Here is a 12154-nt window from a genome sequence, read left to right on the forward strand (position 1 = left end):
GTCCTACAGCCAGGCTCACGGTAAGTCGAGTCTCCACTCCGTGGCACAGTGCTGTCTTTATCGACAGGACGGGTTTGTTTACCGCTTTACATACGAGTTTGCATGCAGCTCTGAAGTTTAGTGTTCGGTTGTCAATTATACAATGCATTCAAACAGAGCAAAATGCCTGATATAAATTACAAACTGAATTGTGGACAGTGCTGTCTAGGGAGAGTAGGTTAATCAATGTAATAACAGAGCTACTGTTGTTGTTGTTGTTGTTATTATTATTATTATTATTATTATTATTATTATTATTATTATTATTATTATTATTATTATTATTATTGAAGGGTTTTTGTTTACTATAGGAAACTTACTTGTAAGTTTCACTCTATTAAAGTTGTTGAAAAAAAGGTTTGCAAATAAAAAAAGGAAGCAGAGAGACTTTGAACCACGAAAGGGAGGGTTTCAGAGAGCTGAATGAGAATAACAATACACGCAGCACTTCCCGGATATGGAATCAAATGTAAAGGGCTAATATTGTGCGTGTCCGAGAGGAGTTGCGTTCGGAGAAGCTGTCCAGACGGCTCGAGGCGACCTCGCTTGTCTGCTCTTATTTTTTTCTGTGCTTGTGTCATATGCCTTTCAAAGCCTGTGCTAATTTAGCCTGTACAAGGCTACAAAAGGTCTATGTAATATGTATGGCTGTGGTTACAAGGCTTATATAGTTTCTTGCTTTACTAACTGTATCTGATAACAGTGTCGCGTGGGTGTCTGGTTTTCGTTGTGTGCGTGTACAGTAAAGCAGAACAACGATTGTACCGATTGAAACGTTTTTACATAGTCGCTGCGCTATTGCCGTTAATAACGACAATACGTGCTGGTGTGACGTGTTTATAGCATCTTTAATACTGCCTAACATTTCCGTTTTATTCTTACTATCTGCAACGGCTCAATCTCTGAATATAGATATATATTCTTCAACATGCCTCATAAACTTTTTGCAGCTCGCTTGACCGGGGGCCAGGTCTGCCGACCTCACCTCATCCACAGCCCCGGGATCCCTTGGCTTGACAGCGGGAAAGCAGCTCTGTCAGCTGCCCATCACCACAACGCCTGGGCGGTGAGCCACTTCACCAAACAGAGCCTCCACCCGGCCAGTACCGGGGCACCGGGCGGCTTGTCAGCGGTGTACCCTGGCAGCAGCGGCGCAAGCACAGGCACCGTATCCTCACTCACCTCAGGGTCCCACTCCAGCCAGCACCTCTTCAGCTTCCCTCCCACCCCGCCCAAGGATGTCTCTCCAGATCTGGGCGCCGCGTCCCCCTTGTCCGCCAGGTTAGACGAAAAGGAATCCCTGAAATACCAGGTCTGCCTGGCAGAAAGCATGAAGATGGAAGGATCAAGTCCACTGAGGAGCAGCCTGGCGTCGATGGGATCACAGACCCCGTCCACCCACCACCCGATACCCACTTACCCCACTTACTCTCTGCCCGGAGCGCATGAGTACGGCGGAAGTCTGTTTCACCCGGGTAGCCTCCTCGGGAGCGCCTCATCGAGCTTCACCCCAAAATGCAGGAGCAAAACCAGGTCGTGTTCAGGTAAGACTAGTGCTCCTTAATACATTTATTTGATGATGATAATAATAATAATAATAATAATAATAATAATAATAATAATAATAATAATAATAATAATATATTAGCTCAAAGAACCAGCTGCCTAACGTTTCTATATGTTGTACATCTCTCTCTCTCTCTCTCTCTCTCTCTCTCTCTCTCTCTCTCTCTCTCTCTCTCTCTCTCTCTCTCTCTCTCTCTCTCTCTCTCTCTCTCTAGAAGTTCGGTGTTTTCACGGTTTCTAAATGATACGTATGATTAATGTGCCATGACTCAGAATAAAGATTTTATGAATGTATAAAGTTATAAATGACTAATAGCCTTAATAAAAAATTTAAAAAGTAGTGTAATATTCATAGTTTCGAAATCAGTAAATTAAATGGAAGTTTTGATCTCAAGGTAAATTTGTTTGTTCCTTTTTTAGCCTTATTTTTCTTTTTTTCTTTCTTTTTTTTTTTGTAAATATTATCTTTCCTTTGCCGGAGTGCAGCTCCCAAATAGAAAACAGTTACTGCCCTCCAGTAAAATATGACAGCGATGTTGTAAGCGGTACTTTCGTTTTCTCTAAGCAGAACCTGGAAATGGCACACTCTCTTGTGCATTAGAACCCATTCGGTTGAACCAAGCTGAAGTGAATGTTGTGAATGTTCAGTTAAACAGAAAAAGCCCTGCCTGTCGGGAAAGTAGATCATTACAAAAGACAAGTGCATTATTCTGCTAAATTGCGTTGGGTACAAATGTGTAGGAGTTTAAAACCAGCTCGACTTCGATGCCCATCCGTTTTCCCTATTCTTTTTTAAGTGTAGTTCAAGTGTGACAGATTGTTTTGTGGGTGTAGTTTGCGGGTTTATCTTATCTGTTCGAGTTGTTAACGCTTGTTTTAACAGCTCTTATCGGCTTTTAATTACCCCTCCGCGACACATGTAAAAGCACTCCGCTGTAAGAGCATTGGACCAGAGTTTTTGATAAACACGTAGACATTACCGGGGTCACCTTTTCTTTTGAAAAAATACACGATTATTAAAATGACAAAAAAAAAAAAAAAAAAACTTGCTTCACAACCAAATCATTTTGACACAACATTACATAATAATATTTTTCCAGTGGCGTCCTTGTTTATATAGCCTGTAATAATCACCCTTAATTTAGAAATATTGTACCCTTCCCCTTTTTCGGCAGCGGGTGGTTCTCAGCATGTTGTTATTAAAAGAATGAGCTCATTATTCTCAGTAGTATTATTAGTAGAAGCGTGTGGACTGCCGGTCACGACGTTTGGGTTAATGTAGTTTGAAGTAAACGCCTCGAGACCACGACACAGTGACTCGGGGTGCTTCCTGAGCATCACAGTTCGGACAGGGCACGATTTCAAGAGTTTCCATCGGCCTGCAACCCTAACAAACCAGTAACATCACAAGGACACGTCAACACTTTGAACACACAGCAGCCGCCAGTGCAGAGGCTGCAACACGCATGAAGCAGCCGCATATTTAACACTGGAACCACTGCACTCCGTCCTTTAGTTTTTGCTGTTTCAGGAAAGAAACGGGAACATGCGAAGCAGGGTGTTAATTTTGGGGGTGAAGCACTGGTTTCGATAACTTCCATTCATTATAACAAACTGTCGCAAGGCTGGTGCAGAATCTTATGAATCCATCTTGTAAAATGCATGCACCTTGGTGGATGTGAACACAGTTTTCTGACGATGTTAAAACGCTATAACACTCCTCGCTGTATTGCCAAGCAAGGGAACCCATTCATATATTCGTTGTCGCCAAATCAAATGTTAAATATTTGTATTTAAAAGGCGGGAGAGTAGAAACTTCATTTAACTTATAATGTAATAATGTAACAAAAAGGCGGTTTAAATAAAATGTAATCTTAATTTAGATAAAGCCTCCCACGCGTATCTATTATTATTATTATTATTATTATTATTATTATTATTATTATTATTATTATTATTATTATTATTATTATTATTAATTTACTATTTTATATTATTATTATTATTATTATTATTATTATTATTATTATTATTATTATTATTATTAATTTACTATTTTATATTATTATTATTATTATTATTATTATTATTATTATTATTATTAGGCTATTGTTGTTTCTGTTGTTATTATTATTATTTTAATTTTTAACCTCCTCTTTCGGGGTGTAAAATGTGTGTACGATGAGTAACCCATTTTTCTTTTCTCCTATTTTCTTTTTTTTCTTTTCTTTTTCTGTTTCATAAGCAGAGGGTAGAGAATGCGTGAACTGCGGGGCCACGTCGACCCCTCTGTGGAGGCGAGACGGGACCGGGCACTATCTGTGTAACGCCTGCGGGCTGTACCACAAGATGAACGGGCAGAACCGACCGCTCATCAAGCCCAAAAGGAGACTGGTATGTACTGATCCTGTAAGACACACATTACTGGGACAATCACCGTTTATGTGTGGGTCTGTTTTTTTTTAAGAGTTTAATTTTACATTATAGAGTGAACGGTTTTTTTTTTGTTTTTTTTTTTTGTAAATTATAATATTCGCCGGCCTTCATCCAAAGCTCAAGTGTGTGTGTAAATTATAAATACATAAAATGATTTATATAAATGCCAGAAAACGCCAGAGTCCCGCTTTCCGGCCTTGTGTTTAATAATACGTGTTTTATTTGTTCCACACCACCAAAGGCAATATTAAATAACTTTTCTTATTTGAAATATTCGAAAATAATTGTAACTTCATATAGCACTACCGTACAGAACAGTGCAATCGCCTGTCCCATAGCACACCGTCCTTAAGCAACATGCTGGTAAACCCGCACGTTCAAACTCACGACTCCTTTCTTCACATGGAAACGCATCTTGTGTTTGCAAAGCGGGGGTCATTAAGACAGGGGATGAGTTCACATACTTTCCACTGGATTTACCCAACAGTGATAATGTCTGGAAGCAGGCATCATCGCAGCTCTAAGAGAAGTATACACGGCACTAGGCACTGTATAGATAGAGGCACTGTACAATGCGGGACGAGTCCTTCGTTTAATTATATAGGACACTGTAACCCCGTTATAAATATCCAAAGACATATAGCAGATCCAGAGCTAATCTTTTGCTTTTAGTGAAACATTGCACCATCTCTTTCTAAATACTACTACTACTACTACTACTACTACTACTACTACTACTACTACTACTACTACTACTAATAATAATAATAATAATAATAAGTTAATTTAAAAAGTTATATAGGCTATAAATGCGTCATCACTACAGTTTGCTCGTATTAAGTTACAGGGAAACACAATAAATGATCTGACAGCTTTCGTGTACAGCAAAATGTAAATATGGTCATTCAGGCGAGCTCTTAATTGAGGAGATCATTTAAAGACATAACGGTACCCGAATAAGCAGCATTGTAAATGGAGACTGTATGGGCTTGAGCCGAGCTCCAAGCGGTTGTAACTCTTTTGAACACTAACAAGGCCGCAGCGCATTGGAAACGCCACGCCACTGTGTCAGATAGGGTACACAGAAGGATCACGTCCTTTTTTTTTCTTTACATTTTTAGTCACTCGGGTCTTTACAGGGCAGGGTTATGTTTAGTTCGACGGGGACGGCGTATTATTTATGTCTGTATGTACTGTCAACTCATAGAGGTTGTTCTCTCTCAGCCCCAGACGCACCAGCACCCCCCACCCCGCCGCCCAATTAAACAAAAAAAAAGAGCCATTCTTTTCCATGGAGTCAGTCGCCCATATACTCTGTACTTTAATGCAAGTGTTTTTCAAAGTCCTCTGAGCTCTCAACAGTTGTTTCCTATCCGGATATCTGAAGTTCAGCGATAAGGAAACTCGGTCCCTCTGTTTCCGGGCTCGACGACCTTTTCATAGTTTCTATAGTCGATGCTTGCCAATGCTCCATGCAAGCGAGTCTGGAATTACTATTTACTCGAGCAATTATTTAAAAAAAAAAAAAAAAAAAAAAAAGACTAAGAAAATAAATAGATTTTGTTCTGCCTCGCTCTTTTTTTTTTTTTTTTTTTTTTTTCAAGGCTTGTTATTTAGCCTGAATAAATATTCTCACCGTATTTTGGCTTATGGATTTTTAGGGGGTGGCGGTGGGGGGTTTTCGGGGGGTGGGGTTAAATGAGAAGATCAGATACATATTCTGCACACTGCCTTTTACAAAAAGCACATGTGATATGATTTATAAAGATAGTCATGTGATTGTCTTGTTAAATCACAGAATAAAAATGATATCTTACCTGTTTAATTCGATATTTTACTATGAATGTCAAGGCGTCTTAGCTAAAGCTAACTATAGCTGCCGTCTCATGTTTTGCATTGGCAATAAATGTTACATTATCTGTGTAGGATAAGAAAAATGAAACGTTTGTTTACAGCATTTTAGTAAAATAAATTTTAGCGTATAAAAAATATCTGTAGCCTACCTATAAATACACTCTTATAAATTCAAAATTGATAAGAACAAAAACACCGCCAAACTACATTTTAAAATGCGTTAATTCATGCTGCACGATTTATTTTTCAAACTTTCTTCACAAAATGTGATATAGCTAAAACGCGATTTTGCTTTTGTATAATTTTCAAAACGTTTTAATTATATATGTGTGTGTGTGTGTGTGTGTGTGTGTGTGTGTGTGTGTGTGTGTGTGTGTGTGTGTGTTCACCGGGCAAAATCGCCTTCGCTTTTCTCACTCTTTATTTATTTATTTATTTATTTATTTATTCATTCATTTATTTATGTATCTATGTGCTTATTTATTTAGTCATTTATTGATTTTTCAATTGTTCTTTCAAAATGTTAAACTTTATTTATGTACGCTAACCTTACATGGTATCATTGTGGACTTGTTTAACGTCTCGTTGATTGATTTACTGATTGATTAAGTCATCAATTAATTAATTGATGAATTAATTCTCGTAATTAATTGAATTGATTTTAATTTCCAGTCCGCTGCCAGAAGAGCGGGGACCTGTTGTGCCAACTGCCAGACAACCACAACCACGCTGTGGCGACGCAACGCTAACGGGGACCCGGTGTGTAACGCGTGCGGTCTGTATTACAAGCTGCACAATGTGAGTATACAGAACCCTACAGCAAGCCCTCCTCTGAATGTGACAGTGCACCGCTGGGCTCGTTTGTACCGACTCAGTCAGGGGTAACAGCGCTGTAGTGATGGAGAAGCTTCGATGGCAGTTTTCCTTTGTGTGTGTCAGTGTGTGTTCAGTTTGGGGGCGGTTTCCCCGAGGGGCTCCACGCTGTCATTCTAAGTTGGCGTCACCGATGCGCTCTTCCTCTCAGGAAGACTCAATAAATATTAGCTTGGCTTCTATCTGTTTAACATGAAAAAAGAAACAAAACAATAACAAGCTACAATAAGCTTTAATTAAATGTAGTTTGATAATAAAAAAAAGTTCTAAATAAATCACTTGGTGTGACTTTTCAAGGGCAGTCTGGTGCGAGGTCATGGGGTTTGAAACAGAAAGAAAAACACAGATGGGTGTCCAGTTACTTTATTACTTGCTAATAATTTAAAGTGAACATTGTTTTGAATCAAAAAGACTGTAAAACATTTCTTTTTTTAATACCATTCCAAAGTAAAAACACGATGATAACAATATCGAATAATAAGAGCATTTCCAGGAGTTTCTTGTCTGGAGTAAAATGGTCAAACGTTTTATCCCTGAGGAGCTGGTTCTGAGTGAATAGATAATACCAGCATGGCAATTTCGAAACATAGCTTTCCTGATATAATGAGACTAGCTGTGTCCTGCTGCCCTTTACAATTAGCAACAATCCCCCAGATCCTTCTTCACAGCAGCGTCAGAGCTCCGACTTTCTTTAAATGATGTTTTCTGGGCATCAGATGAACAAACAATTCTTTAAGTTAACGCATCCGAAAACAAACGCTGTAATGAGTCCACAGATCTTAACCTTAAAAAAAAAAAAGAGAATACAAGTTTGGGAATAATGGAATTGTGAAATAAGAAGGGAGCATTGCATTGTACTGTACTGTATTGATTTGTATTGTACTGTACTGTATTGATTTGTACTGTACTGTATTGTATTGTATTGTATTGCGTGCACTAACCCCAGGTTATCCCCTCCATCTCTCCAGATAAACCGACCCCTCACCATGAAGAAAGAAGGCATCCAGACCCGCAACCGCAAGATGTCCAACAAAAGCAAGAAGAGCAGGAAGGGTCCGGACTGCTTCGAGGAATTCTCCAAATGCATGCACGACAAGAGCTCCTCCTTCAGCGCTGCTGCCCTGGCAGGGCACATGCCTCACATGGGCCACCTGCCCCCCTTCAGCCACTCGGGACACATCCTGCCCACCCCGACGCCCATCCACCCCTCTTTCGGGCACCCCCACCATGCCAGCATGGTGTCCGCCATGGGGTGAACCCCTCCACCCCCCTGCACCCCCCAGCACAGGGGAGGAGGAGGGTGAGGGGGGATCGGACAGCAGGCTCACTGCCAGGGAGAGCACTGGTGGTGTGGAGGGCACGGCTTTCACTGCATTCATTCGGACACCAAGAGGAAAGATTTATGGGATGGATGTGTGACTTAGAGACCTTTTCGGTAAGGCTGTGGAGAGGAATATTCTCCTGAAGGACTCTATTCCTGCAAGGAAGGAAGCTGTTTTTTTCCCCAAGCCCTCTCTCACCCAGCTGATCAACCAACTAACTAGCAAACCAGTAAACCACTCGCTCCCCCTAGCCCTCTCTCATCCAGCTGCTTCATACCCGAATCCAGACAAACAGAACCCTGGCTGTCTCTCTGAACCAGGATAAATCTTCAGAGAAGAGACGCCTTGATTTCTAACTGTGAATATTGTAAATGAAGAAGAAGAGGAGGAAGAAGAAGAAGAAGAAGAAGAAGAAGAAGAAGAAGAAGAAGAAGAAGAAGAAGAAACAGACAATGTACCAGGTCTCACTTACTGACTGTGTGTGTGGGGTCTCTCTCAACCGTTATATATATATATATATATATATATATATATATATATATATATATATATATATATATATATATAGAATGATGCTGGATTACTGGTCATGGACTACTTCTGTTTTAAAGGACTTTATAAGAAGAAAAAAGGTTTATAAAGCTTAATTTTAAAATAGTTTGCTATTATTATTATTATTATTATTGTTGTTGTTATTATTATTATTCTTATTATTTATTTTTTATTCTGCTTTTTCTTTTTGGTCGATGTTTCAGAGAAGATCCTTTACATCATTTTGTTTTTATAAGAAAGCTGTTTTATTCATCAGAGATTATCGTGTCACCATTCCTGTAGGCATATCTGAGCTGTTATTGAGGAGAACGTGAATCTGTCTTAATCGGGGAGGGGAGGGGAGGGAAGGAGTTTTTGGAGGATTGCCCTACAATTTAATGTACAGATTATTATTTTTTTCCTTTAAAATATTCATGTCCTTATGACAAATTACATTTATTTTTAAAAAAAAGTATTTGATCGACTGGTTGTGGTTTTCAATATCTTAAAAGTGATTGTGATGATTCCTAGTGTGTGGGAACCCTTGTGGTAAACTATAGTAAATGCACAGTATAACCATGGGAAAAGCAAGGAGGAAAACTGCAAAAATACCATGCAGATTTACTGTGGTGAATTTTTATAAGAGAAATCAATCACTAGAGCTTTTATAAAATTCAAATAAAAATCAATGATAATACAAATTCTGTTTCCATATATATGCAGCTGGCTCTTTGAGCTAATATATATATATATATATATATTAGACTAATTTTGTTTTGTATTTAATAGTCTGTCTATGCATCGTTAAGAAGAATGCCCCTCCCTCCCAAAAAAGAAAACTACATACAAGAACAAACAAACAAAAAATAATAAAACTCCTTTTCGACTTACAAAAGATGTGTTTAATATTTCCAACAACAACAGCAAGGACAGTAATAATAATTTGACTGAAACTCCAGCGTGATGTCACCACGGCTATTGTGCTCGCCCTCCCCAGCTCTATGGCAGTGCCGTCCCCTAGTGTAATAATGGGTGCTTTTATGAAAGCCGCTGCCCACAATGCACTCGTGAGCAGGGCTTCACAACGAGGTCAAGTCAAGCGCCGTGCTTGAGGGAGGGAGAGTTCCAGAGAAGGAGGAGGAAGGACAGAGCAGTCTATAGCTGGACAGAGGAAGGAAAGCTAATCAACAGAGCCCTTACTCTCACAGTAGGAAAGTTCAGCCAGTCTCACCCAGCCGAGAGCAGAGGAAGCACTCAGTGGCATTGCTTCATCACAGCCTGCCCCAGAGTTTAAACTGCCATGCCCATCTGAGGAAGTCATCTCACTGACGAGAGGAGCACATAACAGCACTCTGATAACGAGGATTATTCATTGAGAATACTCCATCAGGAAAACTACAGCCCATAGTCATACTGCTACTGCTACTACTGATAATAATAATAATAATAATAATAATAATAATAATAATAATAATAATAATAATAATAATAATAATAATGCAGACAGTGATTCATCGTCAATATATTGTGCCAATCCCATATCTGATTAGTGTTAAAAAGAGTGCGGTCAGATGTCAGCCCTTTTAGTTTGTAAGTGCTGTGCCCGATCAACAAAACCCAGGAGTTAGTAAAAACAATTAGTTTTTTTCAATCATTTCTTTTATTATGAATGAAATACTGGTTGATATGTTAATAAAACAGTTTTGGTCTGCTTTTTAAAAACAAAAATTCAAATCTAGTACAGTTTTTGCAAACTTTATTATTTTTTTCCATAAACCAAAAAAAGGAAAAAAAAAAAAAAGCCCTTCTAGATTTTTACAGGTTCCATTGGAAGCATGTAATGGTGGTTAGGGTGAAGGCTGTGCATACTCTATAGTGATTAGGGTGGTTAGGGTGAAGGCTGTGCATACTCTATAGTGATTAGGGTGGTTAGGGTGAAGGCTGTGCATACTCTATAGTGATTAGGGTGGTTAGGGTGAAGGCTGTGCATACTCTATGTCAGCCGGTATTGATTCTGAAGGCAGGCTGGTTTAAACACTTGGAAGGTACAGTGAGGTGAACCCTGTGAAGATGCGCTCCTCTGTTTTGTTTTGTTTTGTTTTTTGAGAGTGGAGTTCTGAATGACCCAGAGATCAGGATAAAGTGCAATATAACGTCATTCACTGCCGTGTAGAGAAGACAAAAGAAAAATGAATAAATAATGAAACTTAAATTATTCCGTTGTCTGTATCAACACAAACCGTTGTATTCTTATTATTTTCTGCAGTATTTCTTTTCTCTTTTTCTCTTTTGTTTTGTCACATTAGTTTCGATTGCTCGATTAAGTTATTGGTAAAAAAAAATAAAAGAAATAAAAATGCGTCCAACATGTTTATATATTGTCTGTAAAAAGTGTATTCTATCATATTCCTGAACATGAACATTGCTATAAAATAATAAAATGCTTCTTTTTTTTGGTGAAATCACTGTTTTTTTTTCTCTAATACGATGTTGTCTGTTCAATGGAATTGAAATGTAGTGTTAAAGGAAGCAGAGTGACTCAAACCACTCACGACAGTCAGGACTGCCGTTGCCAGCTGTCCCGGTTTTCCCTACATCGTCCCGGTTTTGAGGAAGGTGTCAATCTTATCCCGTGTTTAACGTTATGTTTCCACATCCACGTAGATTCTACAGCAGCACCGCAATGCCAGCAGCGTACATTGAGCACACCTTTGATAAATCAGGATCCGATATTACTGCAATAGAAGCACAATATGAATCGGTTATCAATACTAGACCAGTAATACTCTCAGCGTTTCCAATTGGATGATTTCTAGAGAGATTACACTTGTAAGAAGCCCCTTCCTTTCAGATGTGGTTGTTTGTCTCTCCGAGGTGGGGACTCTAGGCAGGACACATGATTAAACTGCATTGAGCTCAAGTCCGGGGCTCTTTAAGTGTATGGTTTCTGAGTAGATACAATGTGGAAAGAGGTTTTTAAACTGGAACGGGAGACCGTTCTCTTCAAGCACACTCGGTGCTTTCTCTAGTTATAGCTGGTACATGACAAGCTCTGGATTGTAATACAAGTAAGAAGTAACTCCTATTAAAAACCAAAAACAAAACCTGAAACAAACCAAAAACTGTTAATTTTAACAGAACCGAAGCACAAAGGAATACAATTCAGAGCTGGCAAAGAGCCCCTGTTATTTTCAAATGTTTCTCATCACTGACGTGGATTGTGCTCCATTAAAAAAATATGAGTTATTTAAAAAAAGAAAAAGAAAAAAAAAAAAACACTTTGCTTGGGAGAAATACAATTGTCATCCCCAAAAACAGAGGCAGAACCTAAATGCTTGATCATTATTGGACGCCTTCTACAGCAAACTTTGCACAGATTAGTGACGGAACAGCACTTCGTGCACCAGTCCCTCATTGTTAATGTCAATGCAGTGTGAAAACAGATTGGGGACACCAATAATTACACGTGCAAACCAGAGTGCAGTGAAAGTGCATGCTTAGGACGAACGGGTGCAGATAATGCAGTTAGACTG

The 12154-nt window shown here is 39.0% G+C and overlaps 1 protein-coding gene across 4 annotated transcripts in view; it reads left to right on the plus strand.

The window, feature by feature from the left end:
• Positions 1-11083, plus strand: part of LOC117412219 (GATA-binding factor 2) — a 25345-nt gene extending 14262 nt beyond the window's left edge. For 3 of the 4 annotated variants that reach the window (XM_034903941.2, XM_034906425.2, XM_034020375.3), the window contains exons 2-6: positions 1-20; positions 990-1583; positions 3851-3999; positions 6568-6693; positions 7737-11083. The exon at positions 1-20 is cut by the window's left edge and continues 459 nt beyond it. In XM_034903941.2, coding sequence (XP_034759832.2) covers positions 1-20; positions 990-1583; positions 3851-3999; positions 6568-6693; positions 7737-8024 — 1177 coding nt within the window. In that variant the 3' untranslated portion in view covers positions 8025-11083. The remainder of the gene's footprint in view (positions 21-989; positions 1584-3850; positions 4000-6567; positions 6694-7736) is intronic. The other variant, XM_034906426.2, reaches the window with a different exon arrangement.
• The last annotated feature ends 1071 nt before the right edge of the window (positions 11084-12154 follow it).

This window comes from Acipenser ruthenus, chromosome 25 (genome assembly GCF_902713425.1).
Source record: "Acipenser ruthenus chromosome 25, fAciRut3.2 maternal haplotype, whole genome shotgun sequence".
Classification (NCBI taxonomy): Eukaryota; Metazoa; Chordata; class Actinopteri; order Acipenseriformes; family Acipenseridae; genus Acipenser; species Acipenser ruthenus.